This window comes from Phytophthora ramorum (assembly GCF_020800215.1).
Source record: "Phytophthora ramorum isolate Pr-102 chromosome Unknown Phyram_PR-102_s0004, whole genome shotgun sequence".
Classification (NCBI taxonomy): Eukaryota; Oomycota; class Peronosporomycetes; order Peronosporales; family Peronosporaceae; genus Phytophthora; species Phytophthora ramorum.
Window position 1 is genome coordinate 53,339 of NW_027150650.1, and position 18,411 is coordinate 71,749.

General features: G+C 57.1%; 9 protein-coding genes across 9 annotated transcripts; 6 read left to right on the forward strand and 3 right to left on the reverse strand.

Annotated features, from left to right (window-relative positions):
* Positions 1–1,062: 1,062 nt before the first annotated feature.
* On the forward strand, positions 1,063–1,707 carry KRP23_4796 (uncharacterized protein; the record flags this gene model as incomplete). The annotated part of the gene is made up of 1 exon (XM_067889796.1): positions 1,063–1,707. One exon carries the CDS (start codon positions 1,063–1,065, stop codon positions 1,705–1,707), a length of 645 nt encoding a protein of 214 aa, XP_067746398.1.
* A 1,270-nt stretch (positions 1,708–2,977) lies between these two features.
* Positions 2,978–3,358, forward strand: KRP23_4797 (uncharacterized protein; the record flags this gene model as incomplete). Its single annotated transcript, XM_067889797.1, has 1 exon — positions 2,978–3,358. One exon carries the CDS (start codon positions 2,978–2,980, stop codon positions 3,356–3,358), a length of 381 nt encoding a protein of 126 aa, XP_067746399.1.
* Positions 3,359–3,725: 367 nt separating this feature from the next.
* Positions 3,726–4,151, reverse strand: KRP23_4798 (uncharacterized protein; the record flags this gene model as incomplete). The annotated part of the gene is made up of 1 exon (XM_067889800.1): positions 3,726–4,151. The coding sequence occupies one exon, from the start codon at positions 4,149–4,151 to the stop codon at positions 3,726–3,728; it is 426 nt and encodes a 141-aa protein (XP_067746400.1).
* A 1,096-nt stretch (positions 4,152–5,247) lies between these two features.
* On the forward strand, positions 5,248–6,336 carry KRP23_4799 (uncharacterized protein; the record flags this gene model as incomplete). Its single annotated transcript, XM_067889801.1, has 1 exon — positions 5,248–6,336. The coding sequence occupies one exon, from the start codon at positions 5,248–5,250 to the stop codon at positions 6,334–6,336; it is 1,089 nt and encodes a 362-aa protein (XP_067746401.1).
* Positions 6,337–6,621: 285 nt separating this feature from the next.
* Positions 6,622–7,773, forward strand: KRP23_4800 (uncharacterized protein; the record flags this gene model as incomplete). Its single annotated transcript, XM_067889802.1, has 1 exon — positions 6,622–7,773. One exon carries the CDS (start codon positions 6,622–6,624, stop codon positions 7,771–7,773), a length of 1,152 nt encoding a protein of 383 aa, XP_067746402.1.
* Positions 7,774–8,029: 256 nt separating this feature from the next.
* Positions 8,030–9,374, forward strand: KRP23_4801 (putative vacuolar membrane protein; the record flags this gene model as incomplete). Its single annotated transcript, XM_067889803.1, has 4 exons — positions 8,030–8,174; positions 8,250–8,299; positions 8,364–8,414; positions 8,478–9,374. The coding sequence occupies 4 exons, from the start codon at positions 8,030–8,032 to the stop codon at positions 9,372–9,374; spliced, it is 1,143 nt and encodes a 380-aa protein (XP_067746403.1).
* An 85-nt stretch (positions 9,375–9,459) lies between these two features.
* On the reverse strand, positions 9,460–12,438 carry KRP23_4802 (uncharacterized protein; the record flags this gene model as incomplete). Its single annotated transcript, XM_067889804.1, has 3 exons — positions 9,460–10,880; positions 10,950–11,041; positions 11,114–12,438. The coding sequence occupies 3 exons, from the start codon at positions 12,436–12,438 to the stop codon at positions 9,460–9,462; spliced, it is 2,838 nt and encodes a 945-aa protein (XP_067746404.1).
* A 781-nt stretch (positions 12,439–13,219) lies between these two features.
* KRP23_4803 (putative vacuolar membrane protein) lies at positions 13,220–14,690 on the forward strand (the record flags this gene model as incomplete). Its single annotated transcript, XM_067889805.1, has 5 exons — positions 13,220–13,306; positions 13,373–13,457; positions 13,532–13,581; positions 13,660–13,716; positions 13,788–14,690. 5 exons carry the CDS (start codon positions 13,220–13,222, stop codon positions 14,688–14,690), a joined length of 1,182 nt encoding a protein of 393 aa, XP_067746405.1.
* A 1,781-nt stretch (positions 14,691–16,471) lies between these two features.
* Positions 16,472–18,253, reverse strand: KRP23_4804 (uncharacterized protein; the record flags this gene model as incomplete). The annotated part of the gene is made up of 3 exons (XM_067889806.1): positions 16,472–16,569; positions 16,700–18,055; positions 18,130–18,253. The coding sequence occupies 3 exons, from the start codon at positions 18,251–18,253 to the stop codon at positions 16,472–16,474; spliced, it is 1,578 nt and encodes a 525-aa protein (XP_067746406.1).
* Positions 18,254–18,411: the final 158 nt, after the last annotated feature.

Genomic DNA, 18,411 nt, shown 5'->3' on the forward strand with positions numbered 1-18,411 from the left:
AAACGAAAGCTTTGGTGGTAAATGAGAACTGTATTGATTGTAAATGGGGTTTCCTCCTAAAACTGATATTTCTAATGAGAGGTTCTGCCATTGGATGGCTGGCAGAACCCCTATCTATTGAATGACTCTCATTGGTAGAAAGGTGTTACTTTCTACCAGTCATATGCCTTTTGCTATGGATGTGGACCACCCTGTGGAGTGGTCACCTGAATGTATGCCTTAGTGCATGTTGCACTAAGGTGGGAGGTGAACCGAATGTGTAGCCCCGCTACAGAAAGCCCCACATCTCTTCGTCCTCCGTGTCCGAAGCGGATTCAGAGACCAGCTCGCGGCCCTGTCTGATTCGGCGCAGCGAGGTCGTTAGCATATCGATCTCGCGCGCTTGGCGTTGGATCGTCTCTTCAGCACCGCGAAGTTGTTGTCGAAGGCGCCGGATGCCGTCGTAGGCATCGTTGACGGCGGAGCGAATGTGCCTGAGAGCTCGCATGGCAAATGCGAAGTGAACATCGCCTCCGCTCCGCCGAGCAGACATTTCATAGAGAACATATCGTCAGATAAAGTATGATATTATCAAGTTATTTCTATGTAAAATTTTAATCAGTTTCCAAAACGTGCACTTCTTGCCCTTTCGTCTCTGTGCACCCTCATTTGAACGCTACATGAATTTCGTACAGCTACGAAATCAATAATAGCCATCGAAATACAATGTAACTGCACTCATGGAAAAAAGCCACTGGTAATAGAAAGTAGCCGGTGGCGACATGAAAAGAAGCTTTTCCCGTGCTGGTTGGCGGCGCCAGAGCGGACGGTGATTGGGGTTCGGTCCGCTCGGCGGACGAAAACCGGGCGAATTGCAGTCAAGTGCGCATCAGACGGGCGTGACGTCCGCCCGCCGTCCACTGCACCAGATACAAGGGAGTCACATCCCAAAACAAACCAGAGTCAAAACAGCCAGCGGCGCAGCGAAGCAGCACAACCCGAAGCGCGGACCGACCACCAAGCGAAGCACAGCAGCAGCAACGCTCCCCAACCTTCTCCCCACTCCTCACCACAGAGAAAGCCATGGCACCCAAAGACGTAGCAGACGTCTACGAAGGGGACGACGTCCCCCTCCACCAGCAGCTCCAGGTTCCCTCTGCGACGCCCAAGAGCTCCTCCACCCGCGCTGAAGCCACCTCGACCGCCACTGCGCCTGCCTCACCCGAGCGACGCTTGAAGCGCCAGCGCAGCACGTCCATCGCGAGCGAGGACGAGGCGTCCCCCGAGAAGACGAAGAAGCGCCTGCGCTGGTCCACCATCACCATCCACGAGTTCGGCGTGGGTCTCGGCGGCAGCTCGGTGCCCGGCAAGGGCGGTCCGTCCATCGGCCTGAGCGACAAGCCCGAGTTCACTTGGACCACGAAGGTTGGCCACATGGCCGAGTGTGTCGAAGGCGTGCACCGCTTCACGCCCGAGGAGCGCGTGCGGTTGCTGGAGAACGCGGGCGTGAGCGATGGCATGATCCTACGGTTCTCCCGGGAAGCGAGCATCATCAACTGCTCGCGCCGGAGAACGCTCGTAGAGGACATCGCCGAGAGGAAAGAGGCCAGGAGGCAACGACGGCAGCAGCAGAGGCTCGAGTCGCCCCGCCCGGTGCTGGAGCGCCCGTGCTCCCCCTCCACCTCGTTCCTCAACCACCCGCACATGATCCCAGTCAACTACGTGTAACTCGACCGATGTAACCAAGCAAGTGACCACCAGCGCACCCAGGATACGGATTCCCCGTGCTTGGCGTACTTACAACGCGTCGTCGGAAAGGCGTTGATCGACGGACTGCCGTGTGAGCGAGGAAGAGCTTAAGTTATTTGATCTTTATTATAGGATATCGCTATCAATACAAGCTGCATGCATGAAAAATATTCGAGTTGTCAGCGGGGGTGATCTCGTGGTCTCTGCCAGCGCCACGTTCCCCATTTGAAGCCACGACGACATGTCCGTCGGTAATGTCGCTGCCAGGGCCAGTATCCAGTCAGCCACCGGAACCTTATTCCCCCTTATTCAAAAGCGGAGACCACCACCACTCGCTGCAGCAGTAAATGGCATTCGTCCATTGAGCCAGGAATATCGGGCCGGACGTACTTGCAGCGAGGATCTTGCTCGCGCGAGGACGCTTCGCACTGGCCTGCCTGCATTTTAGTACAAGTATGTCGCTTGAAGTAGGGGGCGGGTTCTAATTTCGGTTCGGAGGCCGCTATCTCCAGGGAGTGGACGGCGTTTCGGCAGAAATATTGACCTAGAAGGCGTTAGAGTGACGGGCATATAGCACACTTGGTTTCCACAGGCACTGCCAGCGATAGTTGGCGCCGGTAGTGCTGCTGCAATGCAGCCTGCATGGCATGATTGCCGCCAGCCAACGTGCCCAGCAAGTGATTTCATTTTCACGTCTTTATGCACCACATCTCGGCACTTGACCCCGAGCTTTTCGAGCGCGTCGCCAGCTGGCATCATGCTGCTTCTGGACGGGATCTGTTGGCCCCATCGACACCATGACTGAAAACGGCCAAGGGTCTGCTGCACACCGCAGTGCAGACCGATGCAGCAAGGCATGCAGCAAGGCATGCAGCCCAATGCAGCCCGTGCTGGGTGAAGCGCGCGCTCGGCGGTGTCGCTGTCTTGAAGCCATTTGCCGTGCTCGTCACGGCTCTGCGCCGGATATTCAGATTACGCGATACGTCCGCTGGCGGGCGGACGCGGCAGTGGACGACGTTGAACCGCGCTCTGGCTGGCACACAGGTCGCGCACTTGGCGTTTGTAAGGGGACGGCGGCGGACGGGATCCACCAAATCATCGCATGGCGGCGCGAGGTAGTGGCGAGTGAACGCAAGCCAGCGGGTGGCAGGCAGCAAGCGGCGGGCGGGTGGGGGACGCTGGAACCCTCGGCTTGGGCGCCTTCTGGGCTTTCTCCACTTCCCGCTTCCAGATCCACCCGCCCGCAGCCATGGCGATCAAGAGCGTGCGCTGGTCGACCGTCACGGTGTACGAGTTCCCAGTGGGCATGGGCGGCAGCGCCGTGCCTCGACGCGGCGGGCCGGCGGTGGGGCTCACGGGCGCCCCCCAAAGCGTGTGGAGCACGTCCGTGGACGCGGCGCAGCGCGAGTTGGCGACGGAGGAGGCAGCGCTTCGACTACAGGCGCAGAGCAGGCAGGCGCATCGGCATCGGAGACGCGTGCGCTGGCTCAAGCCGCTGGAGCGCATCGTGATGCTGGAGAAGGCCGGCTACAGCGAGGAGCGCATCTACCGCATGCTCATGGAATCGTCCAGCATCGCCCAGTCGCGGCGTCTGAGTCTGCGCGTGGCTTCGCTCCAGTGCGCGGCGTGAGTTGTCGCCCACAGAAGATGAAGGCCGACACGGATCGAACCGACGAGCAGAGGCGAAGACCGTATTGTACAAGATAATTTATGAGAATTTAGTGAGCGAGCGCTTGCGGCGGACGTGTAATGACTAGTTACGTTGGCATGTTGCCGCGAAGGAAATGACTGCCAGGCTGCCAACTTACCGAGTGCTGCAGCTTGAGCAACATCCTGGAGGCTTTGAACGAGTCTCACTGTGGCGATAACAATACGAACCGATGCCCAGCGGCACCAACTAGACCTCCGTACTCGGTAAATAGTCGTTCATTCATCCTTACTCTACTGGGTTTTGCGTCTATTCGGCTCGCTGGGCGCCAGAACTTGCGCCTCGTCCTTCATGCGGCCACTTGCCGCTGCATCGAGACGCAGAGCCTCCTGGACATGGCGATATCCGAGCTCTCCATCATCATGCGGTAGATGCGCTCCTCGCTACAGCCGGCCTTGGTCAGCATCGTGATGCGCTCCAGCGGCTTGAGCCAACGCACGCGACGGGCGCGTTGTACGCGGCGTTTGCGCTGCTGTCTGCATTCGGCGCTCTCCTTGAGCTCGGCGTCGGTGGCAGAGCAGGAGGAGCCAGGCTTGGTGAGCGCCAGGTCCCCGCAGTGCCGCACCTTGTCCAGCGTCGTGCTCCAGACCTGCTGCGGCTCGCGCGCCAGGCCGATGGACGGGCCCCCGCGGCGGGGCACGGCACTGCCGCCTAGCGCCACGCCGAACTCGTACACGGTCACGGTGGACCACCGCACGCACTTGGTCGCCTTCATGTTTGTGTGGGGAGAGAGTCCGGGGCGTCGAGGCCTCGGGGGCTTGGCTTGCGGTGGGGGGCGGGGGCGAACAAGAATGGCAGAAACCCAAGAGCCAAGAACGGAACGGGAGCGCTCACTCTCTTTCCCTCTCGTCGCTCTCGTTCTCGCTCCTTTTCGAGCGCCATACTCAGACACAAAGGCCCGTCACTAAACGACCGCCACCTGCCCCTGCCCCCTTCTGTCGACGTCCGTACTGGCTCCGACTTGAGTCGTTGCACAGTCGCGACTTTGGCGTCGAAGCGTCCGCTTGCGGGTGCTGCAACTTGTCAAAGCCATCGAATTACCCAGTATAATACATTTACAAAGGTTATTAAACCACTGGTAAAGCGGAGGACAGAAATTCGGTATCAGAGGGAATCGGATATCATTTCGCTGCTGGGACTGGGCTTATGCGATCGTGGAAGAGCAGCGCGAATGGCAAGGCAAGCAAGCTGCCATTTCCATGCTGACCTAAACGCGTCGAATGCCCTGGAACTTCCAGGCATACCATCCAACGCGGCGTTCTTACCTGGCTGCAACGCGGCCGCGCTGAGCTGAAGCATGCGGCAGACTGCACAAGCAAGCAGACGCTGGTCTGACTGTTGTTAATAGGCATCGTGATGTTGCTGTTCGACCAAGCCTAGTTTAATCAAGTGTGCACACGTCACGGACGATTCCCAAGGGCAGACTGCGTGACGAAGCTTGATAGCCGCAATAGCGCGGTGGTGGCTAGGACTGCTGTACTTTCACTTCCATTGCCGTAAGCTGCGCAGGTCAGCTTTCTGTGCGAGGCTTGCGGATGTTTGTCTTACCTTACGGTAACTTCGACGTCGGAGTTGGCAGCGAGTAAAGCGCCGTCGCGGCACACGAAGCAATGGCAAATCCTCCGGCCAACAGCGGTCCGGCGGACATTGCTGAGAACGAGATCTTCGCCAGTCGAGCAATGCGATCAATTTGACCGTCAAGTCTCCTGACTCGGGACTCCTGAGCAGCAGACAGGCAACCTGCAAACTGAGCTCTTCGCCACCTCCACCGGCCGCCGCCTACGGAGACCTCAAGTGTCTAGTAGCTCTACATGCAGCCCATTGTTGTCGCCGACAACACTGCCGCCAACCAGTTCACAGCTGCAGCTGCGCCTTCACCCATCGACAAGTTCTCAAAAGTGCACTCAAATCCGCCTAAGTGCGACGATCCAAATCAGGTCTTGAGCCGTTACATTCCGTTATGGGCCACCCATGGTCTCATTCGCGCTTTCGCCTCTGCCTTGCGTACTCGACCCGCATCCATTGTCATGACGAGCGCGTACCTGCTCAAGAACCTGCTGGCTGTGGCGCTGCTGCAGCTCTGCGCCATGGCCGTCGTGGGCAGCGGCAGCAGCAGCGGCAGCTTCTCGGACATGTCGGACGACAGTTCGAGCTCGCTCGAGGGCGTTACGGAGCTGCTAAGCTCGGCCAAGCAGCTCAAGGTGGGGCCAGCCGTGCTGGCGGCCATCGCCATCCTGGGCGGCGGTATCGTGTGCCTCGCGGGCTACCGCCTCTTCCGCCCGACGGTCTTCTGCTGTGCCTTCATCATCGGCGGCCTCTTTGTGGCCGGCATCGTCGAAACCGCCTTCGCCAGCATGAGCTGGATGCCCACCGCCTCGTGGATCGGCTTCGGCATTGGCGGCCTCATTGCCGGCGTCGTGGTGCTCATGCTCTACAGCGCCAGCATCTTCCTCACGGGCGCGGCGGGCGGCGTCATGCTCGCCTTCACGCTCAACACGTCCGTGGGGGCCAAGATCTACCCGAACAACCCGGACGTGGTGCTTGTCGTCCTGGCCGTGGTGCTGGGCATCGTGGGCGGCCTGCTGGCGCTCAAGCTCGAGAAGCCCGTGCTCATCACGACCACAGCCATTGTCGGCGCCACTGTGTGCGTCTGGGGCGTCGGCTACTTCGCCGGCGACTACCCGAACGGCGCCGACCTCAAGCAGTTCCGCTCGCAGAAGGCCAATGGCGACTGGGTCTACAACATCCCGGACGCCTGGTGGGGGTACATTGCCGGCATGGTCGTGCTCTTCCTCCTGGGCATGAGCGTGCAGATCAAGAAGACGGCGCGCGGCTACGACCACGGCGGTAAGACTGAGAGCCACGCCATCAGCAAACCCTCGGGCCATGCAGCAGCCTAGGCAGTCGTCTATGCCATCGGGCAGAGAGGACTTGCACCTTCACTATTGGATATGTATTCGTGCGGCCTAGTAATATAAACGCTTGCATCCATTCCTGAAGCATAAGCATCGAGATTATCCTGCTGTCGCACCGCAGCAGATCTCCTGGATTTTCACTATCAATACCCAGCGGTACGTTGGACAGGTGTCTCGGGAAAATGTACACAATGTCGAGCACCACTACTGACTCTTCAGTCTTCAATATCCTTCCTGGAGCACAAGCTGTCAATCACCAAAGTCTCCAGTATGGCAACGTCCAAGGTGGTAGTAGCGCTGCTGTGGCTGCAATTCACGCAACATGTTTTCGCCATCTCGGACGGCGACACTACCGAGACGGTGAAAACCATCTTCGACTCGAGCGACGGCATGGACGTCAACGGCGTCATCTTGGCCGTCGGAGCGCTGCTGGTGGGTGCCCTGCTGGCTGTGGCTGGGTACCGACTGTGGCAGACGACAGTGTACGCGCTGGGTTTCCTGGGCGGAGGCGTCGTCATCGCCGTCATTTTCGAGAAGGTCTTCAAGGACGAGACGTGGGTGCTCACGGCCTCGTGGATCGCCTTCGTCCTGGGAGGTATCCTCGTGGGGTACATCTGCATGTACCTCTACTGGGTCGGTGTCTTCTTCGGTGGCGCGGTGGCTGGCGCAGCGCTCGGCATCCTCATCAACACGTCGTTCGGGTACAAGTTCGCTCCGTCTCATCCGGCCACGGTGCTCATTGTGCTCGTCGCTCTGTTCGCCGTTGTCGGTGGCGCTGTAGCTCTCTGGCTGCAGAAGCCGGCGCTCATCGCAGGCACGAGTTTTGTGGGAGCCTTCCTGTTGTTTTGGGGCATCGGCTACTTCGCAGGGAACTACCCGACTTTCAACGACCTGGAGCGCTTCAGGACGTACAATTCCAGCGGTGACCTCGTGTACTCCATCCCCGGGGCGTGGTGGGGATACCTCATCGGCACGCTCGTGGTCTTCGGTCTCTCGATGGTCGTTCAGTTCCGGTTCACAGGCAAGGACGTGGACTACCACACGCTCGACCGTCGCGGCTCCGAGGATATGCTGCCCCGCCACAATGGCATGACTCCGGCCCGGGTGCAGTACGCCAACATGGGCACACCCGGCGTGCAGACTCAGTATCCCCAGTACCAGCCACAGCAGCGCTACCCGACGTCCAACCAGGTGCAGTGGGAAGACTTGCAAACTCAACAGCCCACCCACCAGAACGCAAGCCAGCCGCAGAGCTACGCGGTGGACAATTCCTTGGTGCAACCGCAGTACCAACAGCGCGAGCACGACTACCAGATCTCGGACATCGTTCCGACGACCGCCCGGCCGCAGGAGTACCGCGTCTCCGACCCTGGAACACCTCCAAATCGCCCGGCACCTAGTGCGCCCTCGCACGTCGTTTAAATCACGTGAATTAATGAACTCTAACTTGCAATTCACTCCGTGACGGTCATCCTTTGCCAACGACTTCCTTCCCGAACACTTAGGCCACCTACGCGCTCGACGTGGCGGCTCCGATTCGGTCGTTTCGCCATGAAAGGCTGCCGAGTCCATTCGAGGTCCTTTGGCTCGGCGCACGAAAGTTCCTACAGCTCCTACAGCGCGGCACGCATTTCACCATTCTGGTATTCGCAGCGGCCGACCGACACCTCCGACCTAGATGACTCGAGTGAATGTCGTGGCTCCAGCCGCTTCCTGGTCTGCTCCAACAGAGACCACGAAGCTGCTCGACCCCGACGTGGACCTGAAGAAGGAGGCCAAGCAATCTCGCCCCACCAAGTACGCGAGCTTCGTTGCGCTTTCCGGTACGAACGAACTTGCATGTTGAAGTGCCAATACGACTCGAATCAAGCTCATTGATGCGCTCTTGTGTTGGTCAGCACTCATCTGGTCGTGGGTCTTGCAAGCTGAAGCATCGCAGTCGCTCCAGGTAACGTAGAATCTCCGATCCTGCAGGACACACTCAGCTAACCCCTGGTATTCACAATCCGCAGGCTTCCTTCAACAAACCGTTCTTCCTTGCGTGTTTCAACCACGCAGCGCCGGTAAGTCTGGCTTCCATCTCAACGGGTCACCGGATCCATCCTCACATGGTTGGCGCCTTGTAGATCGTGCTGCTGCCTCTCGTCGTCGGCTACAACAAGGTGTACGGGACCACTGCAGACCGCTACGCTGGCGCTGACTTTGTTGGAATACTGCAGCGCCATTCCGTGATCCCGTTGCCCAAACTGGTGCAAATTTCGGCGTCCTTGAGCCTCCTCTACCTCGTGTCGGACTTCTTTTGGTATGCAGCGCTCTCGACCGTGAGCGTGGCAGCGGGGGTTGCGATTTCCAACGCGTCTCCTCTTTTCGTCTACTGCTTGTCGGTCTGCTTCTTGAACGAACACCTCAACTTGAAGAAGATCTTCGGCGTGTTCACCGCCTTTGCAGGCGTGACGCTCGTCGTCATGTTCCAAGACGGCAGCGACTTCGGCACGATGGAAACCACGACCATCATCGCCGGGATCTCGACCATTATCTCGTCAGCTCTGTACGCTGCGTACCAAGTTGCTCTGCAAGTCGCTGTCGGCGAAGACATCACCGACACCTCAACGCTGCTCACAATGGCCGGGCTGTGTGGGCTGTTCGCGTTCCCGCCGTGGTTACTGGGCACCTTCTTCTTGGCTGAAAGCCCCTTGTCGTGGTTGCAGGAGTCGCTCGCGTTCCCCGGGACGACAGAAGGCGTGCTCTTGCTGCTTCTCAGCGGGTCTCTGACGGTCGTATTCTGTGCGTTCCTGCCTTTGGCGGTGTGCTGGACGTCGCCCCTGGAAACGAGTGTCGGGTGCATGCTGACCATCCCGCTGTCGGGCCTCATGGACACCGTCCTGCACCACACGGTCTTCTCGTGGGAGTGCATCGTCGGGTCAATCCTGGTCATGGCGGGCTTTGGCATCCTTGAGTGCAGCACGAAGAAGAAGACCTCGCCACCACACGAAGAACGCCATCACGTGTCAGCTTGGGCCTGATAGACGACGGCGAGCTAGCACGGAAAATCAAGTGAGGTGCGATTAGTGTTTGGTACGATACTACCTCAAAGTAATACACATCAAGTTAAGAGCTACGGGCTCCTGCTACAGCGAGCATGTTGTTCTGAATGGCCTCCATGACTTCGAAGAAGCCGTCCAGTCCAAGGATAGAGGCGAACTTGCTGTCGAGATCCCACAACTCAATGCGAGTTGACTCGCATTCGCCAAGAAGCAGAAAGCTGGCTTCGGCGGCTTCGGATCCGTGAACACGCTGCCCGCCCACGGCAAGCTTGGGTAGCAAGTGCTTCACTGCAGCAGCGTAGACACTGCGATTCGTCAGACTATGGTGATCAATCGCGCTGTTCCATAGCAGGATGCTTGCCAACAAGTGGCAGAATCCCAACGCTGGCAGCTTCTGCTTGGTCGATTGATCATCAAGCCACGACCAGTCCGCGAAAAATACGTACGGCAGCTTCTTGAGCGTCTGGTCCCAGAGATACGCCATAAGCTTCGCTCCGAAAGCATTCAAGCGAAACGTCCCGAATTGAGGGCATACGCTCGTCACCGTCCGCACATCAAACATCGTAGTGAACAGATACACTGCCGGGGACGCGTCCACGTTGCACTTCATCGACGGCACGAACGAGCCGTAATGAAGTTTCCGTGCCAGAATCCACATGACAGACTCTTGTCGACGGCTCCACTCGTAAATGATCTCGTCTTTATCCGCGGAACTAGATAGCGCCGCTGGATTAATCGACAGCTGCAACTTCTGTGAAGCCAAGTCGTCAATGGTGTTAGCTAGCTTGGACAAGTGTTCGATTAATGCTTCGGCCCACGAAAGATGAATAGCCTTCACCACCTCGTCAAACGTGGCATGAAGGCTGGAAACACTCAGTGCTCCAGTTGGCCGAGAAGCCACGGAATCGTTCCCTTCCGGCACATTTTGTCCATTCAGAATCACAGCTTGAAGAATGCACTGCGTCAAGTAAACAGGAAAGTTTTGCAGAATGCCGTATCGACGCTGGAAACTTAGCGCGCGAGGCATTTCCACGCACTCATCAGCCCTCAATTGAGAAAAACAATTGGTCCACTGGGCTCCAAGATCGGGGGCGCCACCCAAGCAAAAGTACAGCAAAAAGCCCGTTCGTAGGTCTGCTTCTTTCTCCAAGTGATCGGCTGATTCTACGGGGTCGGTATTGGAGCTGTCAGGTGGGGCCACCATCGTGACGTCAGCTTCTTGCGACGCTTCTTCCTCGTCCAAAACTACATCCGGAGGGGCTCTACTCGGTGCTGCATCCTCCGCCTCGTCTCCGTTCTCTCCTCCCTCCGCAACACGATCTCCTTGCTCGGCATTCTCTTCCTCTTCCTCCTCCTCATCGTCATCGTCATCATCATCCTCTTCAATAACAATAACTTCTGGTGTCCGGCGTGGCTGGCGGCTACGGCGAAATGGCATGTTCGCTTGTCCCTCGTCAACCTCTCTGACATTTCCGTGCACGTTGCCTACAGGTAGAGAAGGCGATGAATCAGAGAGTTCCGTGACGTTATTTCTCGCCGAAGCAGCATCCCCACCGTTGCTTCTGTCAGGATTGTATCCTTGGCCCTCGCGCTGATGACGGCGGTCACTTTGAGCCGACGTCAAGCCAGAATCGCTGCGCGATGAGCTACTACCAGCAGCACCCCACGACGGCCGACGAGGTGGACTCCGACTTCTACTCCGCCTCCGTGGCACCCACCTGATTTGATCTTGGGCTGGTGGAGGTGGTTCATAGCGCGACGGTCTTTCTCGATGGTTTCGATGCACAGGTGGCGGCGGCGTTGGTAATATCGGTGGCTGATCCTGCCCGTGTCGCCAGGCGGGCCCCGCGCGGTCTCGTGGTGGTGACCTCGGCGGTGCTCTAGCTGTAGTCACTTTCTGCACGTCGTCTTCCAGTCGCCTCATCCTCTGGCCAAATTCTCGGTGGTCGCTCTGCAGATCGAACACAGCATCCTTCAGCCGACTAATCTCGTTCACATGCAGGCGCGAATCGTGACTCAGCGCATCAAACAACTGCTTGCTGAGCTCCTGCAGCCTCGACTCCACATACTGCTCCTGCTGGCCCCTGTGGTCATCCATCCGCTTGGTCAACGAGGCAAAGTCGACCGCGGCAGTCCGCAAATCCCGATTCACACGTCGCAACTCGTCATGAATCACCGAAAGGTCCCCATGCCGCACCAAGTCACGCGGAAGCGGAAGAGGCGGCGGCGGCAACGGGGCCAGGGGTGCCTGAGCCGCCGCTCTCGCTTTCACGTCCGCCAGGTTCCTGTCCACGTCCACGAACCTCCTGTCCACCTCTGCCAGTTTATCCTCGAAGGCGTTCAGATCTGCTCTTGTGCGTCCGTCCTCCTCCTGTCCGTCTCTCTCCAGCGTCTGTAGCTGATCCTGCAAACCAGCGACGTCCTGCCGCGTGACCGTCTGCGTAAGCTTGTGGCTGAGCCTGGTGTTCTCATTCTTGAGGCTCTGCAGCGTCTTCTCCAGCTGCTTCTTGTGCGTGGCGTCCTCCTGTATCTTGGCCAGGACGGCGTCCAGCTGCGTCTGCTGGTTCTGCAGCGCTGCGTCGTGTGCATCCTTCACCTTGGCCAGCTCCGTCTCGTACTGTTCCTGCAACCCCGTGAGCTGCGTCATCAACAACTCCTCGTTGATGCTGCAGCGGCGCAGCGTCTCCAGCTTCTTGTCCATGGTCGCGAGCTTCTTGCTGAGCTTGTCCTCACGCTGCTGCGCCGCGTCCCGGGCCTGCGTGGCCGCCTTCGCCTGCGCAGCGCAGCTCTCCGCCTTCTCCACGGCAGCCTCGGCCGTGTCGTCCACTTTCTCCAGCTCGAGGCGCACGCGCGCGCCCTCGCGCCGCAGCTCGCGCACGTCGACGGTGAGCGCGCGGTGCCAGTTCTCGAGCGTCTGCAGCTGCGCGTCCACGCCAGAAGGGGACGCGGGCGCAGAAGAGCTCTTGGACTTGCTCAGGCGCTTGCGCTTGCGCTTGTTGCCCGGCTCGGGGCCGCGCGGCGCTGCCGTGCGCACCGTCGCCATGTTTGGTCGAAGGTGGCGGATCGTACAGCTTGTACTGACAGGGGCGGAATCCGCGGTGTGGCGCACATGAAATATGTGACGTGTGAGCACGTTGAAGGCAGGTTCCAGCGTGTTACAGGCATTTCAACCGAGTGAAAGTTTGAAGACGTGCGATCGGGATTCTGCGCTGGGCAAGGGGAAACGGATGGAAGTCACTGCACCGCCGACCTTCTCGTCGTCGGTTGCAGCAAGAGAACCAGTGGCCACCACCTCCGCTGTCGTGCACAAGAACAACAAGAGCTCTGTGTGCTGATCTCCGCTCGGCAAAGATTCCATCACTGCAGTTCAATGATGGCCACTAGAAACTGATCGGAGTGGCGTAGCAATCGGGATGTAGTGGCAAGTTGTTCTTTATGCCATGCTCCGATCTCGACGAGGGTTTACTTTGATGAGTGGGGTAGTGTTCGTCGTCATCAAAGATGGCAGCACCGGTCCTCGAAAAGGTATCAGAACGAGGAAGGACGTACTACGTGGCCGCGATAGCGACGTCCAGCAGCTCATGCCGCAACTCGTGCTGCTCGCCTTGCTGCAACGCACGACGATTGCATTGGCAGGCATAACTCAGTGTCCGCGATCACCAGAAGCAGATTCACCTTTGTTTCCAGGTCGTGTGAGCTCATAAACGAGTCGTAGGATTAGTCTGTGGTCGCCAGCAACCCAAAATCGCGTGGTTGAACTCTTCGTGAGCGCGAGCGAGTTGGACGCAGCCAACTTCATTTGCAAATCTGCTCGGGACGACGCAATGGATTCGCACCGCCAAAGCACTCGAGACGGCACGGCCCTTCACTGGGACGAAACTTTGGCAGACGAGTCCAGCGCTCACACCCCAGTAAGGATGTCACGCAGGACTGGAGTTGTGCCGGTGACCAGGTCTGTGCCTAACGAGCACACCAAGCTGCTTGATGAAGAAGGCGACGAGCTGGAGAAGGAGACCAAAGAATACTTCCACACGAAACACGTCGGACTTCTTGCGCTCTTCGGTGCGTTCAAAGTACCAAATCAGAGGAGGGATCGACGGAGATACTAACCTTTTCCACTCTTGCTGCTGCTGCAGTGGTCATCTGGACAAACATTTTCCAAGCTGAAGCCGTGCAATACCTCCAGGTACTCCACCAAACTCACGTTGCTTCCTTCAACTGTGTCTCATCCGATCATTGGTTCTGATCTTCTGTTGCTGCTCAGACGGCAGTGAATTTCAAGAAGCCCTTCTTCGTCATGTGCTTCAGTCACGCAGCACCGGTAAACTACATCTTCATGAAGCCTTCTCTCGTTGTTCTTGTCACTGACTGGTGCGGCTTGGCTGTGAACAGGTTCTGCTACTGCCGCTCATTTTCACCTACTACCGTATCTGCGGCACCACTGAGGACCGACACGCTGGATTCAACATCACCAGTGTGCTCCAGCGCCACTCCATCGTCCCGCTCCCGAAACTTCTGCGCATGTCCGCCTTCCTTGGCCTGTTCTACCTCGTGGCAGACTACTTTTGGTTCTCGTCGCTGCAGATCTTGACGGTCGCAGCGGGTGCTGCCATCTTCAACAGCTCGCCGCTTTTCGTGTACTGCTTCTCCATCTGCCTTCTGCACGAGAAAGTGTCCGCGAAGAAGCTCTTTGGCGTCCTCATGGCGTTTATCGGCGTCACGATGGTGGTGTTGTACCAGGGCGGAGATGATGCAGGAGGCATTGGCAACCCCAGCGTGGTCGGAGGACTCATGATGGTCACTTCGGCCGTTTTGAACGCGGGCTACAACGTGTCCGTGGCTCTCACTGCGGGGGCAGATATCAACGACACCTCCACCCTGATGATCATGATGGGGATGAGCGGCATGTTCACAATTCCAGCCTGGTTCGTCGGCACCATTTTCTTCGCGCACTGTCCGTTCCCCTCGCTGTACGAGCCCATCGGGTTCCCGCCTACAGCCGAAGGAAATGTCATGCTGGCGATTGCCATTGTGATGTTTGTCACCAACTTCATCTTCCTGACGTTTGCTGTCTGCTGGACGTCGCCGCTGGAGACCAGTGTCGGGTTCATGCTCACGATCCCGTTGTCGGGACTCATGGACACGTTGATTCATCACGCGTCGTTCACGTGGCAGTGCATTGTCGGCTCAGCGTTGGTAATGACCGGGTTTTTGATCCTAGAACTCAGCTCGACGAAGCCACCATCACACCATACCACGACTCACGAGCCGAATGAGAAAGCACAAATGGTGTAAAGCCACGAGGGTGCTCTGCTTTGTGCGATAAACTTATCGTCAAGAGGATAATGGACGGCCAGCGAAGAAGTTAGTCGTTCACGCGTTTTGGGTTTATAGTGAAGCTGTACGGAATTCGAGCAGGAACTACTTCGAAGTATCTTGGATCTTACTAAAGCGACGAAGCTGATCCTTTTACTTAGTTGGCGGAGGATCCGTCGCAACAACCACAATACAGGTACAAGCACTCTCTTACCCGTTCGAGCTGGTTGAGTTCACCGCATCTTTCGCGTTTCCCGTAAACGTCTGCGAGCATATTCAACTTGCAGTCACGGTCGAGCCGAGGAAGACTACATGTAGCTCGTCAGAGAACTAACCCAAGGTAGCCAGCCACAAGGTCTTGACAAATTGTCCATAATGCTATGATTAACAGCCAAGTTGTGCCTTTCGCCAGAATTTTGTGATGCACAACAGCATCGACTGAGTTTGACCAGCAAACACCCAAGATTATTTACCCACCAAAAGTGCTAGTGTCGGCGATTGATCACAATTCGCTGGTGTCTCTGATGCAGGGCTACCGCGGCTACAAACGTGTGGAAAGCAGGACAACATGGCTCAGCATAACGGCCTTTGCACCCTTTCGACTGCTCTTCCAGGCAACGGTGGTGGAACTTGTGGCCGCAGGGAGAAGTGTTACTGAACGGTGGTGCTGTCGACGAAACGAGGTCCATCAAATCGTGTAAAGATTACCCCTATGCACACCACAAGCATCGAGAGATTCTGTCAGCTTGGTTGCATCCGACGCAGTTTTTGATTTCACAAGGCTTAAAACGCTCTTCCATCATGTGCGGCCACGACCTATTTCGTCAACAGCATAATACTGGTGCTTGCTTCCGACATTTTCCATGGCATGACGATGGAGGCTCCACCCTCTGCACGAATACCTTCAAACTTCCACGTGCAATTGTAAAACCCGGCAGAGAATGCAGTCTTCCAACACGATATTGCGCGATTCAAACTGGTGTGGGTATACCACCATCTGACGAAACACAAGACATATCCGGAAGTCCTTCGTACGCAATGCGCCATCGAGGAAAGCCAAGGGGTTGCTGGAACAAAACCGACAACTCTGGAGATGGAAAACGCTGGAGATGGAAAACGCTCAGTGCAATTTAGTCAATAGCTGACCGCCAAGTTGCATAATACTAGATCCTTTCACTTAGCTGGCTCTGTTGCAACGACATTCTTTATTCAACCGCAGATCGGCCAAAACAGTATATTTGCTTCATCGCAGACATTTTGCTGTAGGCTCGTATGCGCTGCAGCAGATTCCTTCATGAGTCTACAGCAGCTACGTTGCTAGCGGCGGCAGGATAGAAATGATCTAAACTGACAAGCTCCACTCTTTCGCTGCCTTCTTTCGTTCACTGTTCACTGTTCGCGATGTGCGCAGCTACACACACATTCTGCTCGCGACCGCATTCCTTCTTCTCGGTTTTGCACCGATCCTCCAGGTTACAAATTGGACGTTGATCGGGTTGGATACCATCTCGTTTGCCTCTGTTCTCGCCTTTCTGTCGATTGAGCTCTGGTTAATATAAATGGGCGACCAGGGACTCGTAGCTGACCGACCGTAGAATCATGCACATGCCTCAGCATTCCTTCGTTGGTGAGCATGTGTCCGTAGCTAAGTGGCGTTCGCACAACCATGTGGTTATTGCCTTGCTTCACTTGTTGTGGTCGTTCGGTTGACTGGCATGGAGTGAAACGAAGGTCGGTTGCTACGAAGTGGGACAGCTTAGCTATCCTGCACCTTCGCCAATCCAGAATAATCGGTGTTGTTCCAGAAGTCGTCGCTCGAATTGCTCCGCCGACGGCTCATTCGGTACCGCATGCTCCTCTACGAAGACGGGCACAACCTATAACGTTAATATACCTCCAATTGGAGCCCATATTCAACGGTCGTCCTCGTGCCAGCTGCGGGTCACGAGGGACGACCTGTACACATGCAAAAGGAATTGGTCTCGTACCTCCGTAGACGCTGAGGCGGCCTGACAGGCTAGATGAGCGCGAGGAGTAGTGTGGGCTTCCGCAGGGCTGTGCGGCACGTTGGCCAGTAGCAGGGGCGTCGGCGTCCTCCGGAGGAAACATCCGCCAGTTCTCGTCGTCCGAATGGCCTGGGTTAGAGTTGCTGGATCCGGGGCTGCGAGGCCGGCCTGGGAGTGTATAACGAGCTTCCATTCGGCTCGGCATCACCCCAGGGCAGTAGCCATCATCTTCAAAGCCATGCTCGTAATGTGGGAATCCATCTTGGCATTGGCGAGCAGCCATAGTCATCGAATATCCGGTGTTTTGAGGGTTCGACTGTGGGGCACCCGGTTGGCGATCCTCATTCTGATCGACACTATTCATTCCAAGCACCCTTGACTGTAGTAGCGATCCATTGGGGTTACTTCGTGGCATCCTAGGACCTACACGTGCCATACTCGGCACTAGGTATTTCGTCCGTTCCTTTAGTCGATGCATATCTTTGAGGATCCCGCACATGCCTGACCGAATCTCGTCCATTTCCTCGTGTACACGCTCCGTCTCGTTATCCTGCACTTCTCGAATGTTAGCCATTTGCCGCGATACGAGATCCTCCAGATGCCGTCGGAAGGACTGGTTCTCCTGTACTAGGTTCTGCTTAAGCTGAAACATCTCAGCATGAAGTTCGTCCAGCTGCGTTAGCGCTAGATTTATCCGGTCCGTTGTATCCTGCTGGGTAGGCCCCGACACGCTTTTGCACGAAGCAACTGACCCTTCCTCAATAATCTGCGTTCTGTACTGGCAAACCTCATCCTTTAGCCGCTGGACCTGCTGTCGATTCTCAACCATCCGCACATCGGCGCACGACACGTCGTCTCCGTCAAACGGCTCTGGTTCCTGATACGCGCTCTCCGCGAGGTCTCCCAGCCTCGAGACCAACCTGTTCATCTCCTGAGTACACTCGTGCCTGAAATTCTGCAGCTGCGTGGCCGTGAGTCCCCGGCAGCGCTTTAGCGTGTCCACCTGCGCCGAGCAGTTGGAGATCTGCACGAGCGATTCCTGAATCAGTGCCGCGTTCTTCGTCGACCGTTCCTGATAGTCCTTCTGCAACGTCGACAGCTCGTTCGCCACGGCGTTGAGCGCTCCCAGCCCCAGCAACAGCTCATGCGTCTCCTCTTCCCGCAGAGAAAACTTACACTTCAGCGACGCCACACTCATCTGCAGCTGTTCGTTCTTGGCCGCAATAGCTGCCAGCTCCACCGTAATATCGGGCGGGTCGCCGCCTCCTTCGTCCTCCACATCCTGTTGCGCTGCGTCCGCCGGGAACGGGCTCTTCTCCTCTTTATTGCTCCACATTTCTAAAGTAATAATAAAAAAAATAATCAGAAGCGATAAGAACTCGTAAATTATTCGGCATCATTTCACTGCGTACCGTAGGCGAGCGCGGAGGACGAGGCGGGCGGCGGCGTCTCCGTCTTCTTCTTGTGCTGCGTCTCCAGCTCGCCCGCGGACGCCACGCGTGCCCGCTTGTTGGTGTCGCGCACGGAGGCTGCCATGTCGGGGCTGTTGGCTGAGGCTTTTTGCCTTCAAAGAAAAGTTTTTTAAAACGAGGCCAGTCGCGTCCTCTCCAAGAGCATACACAGAGTGAATGTAAATCGAAGTGATCACTGCATGTATCTTTATGTTGTTAGATAGGGAAATGAGGTGCGCCACA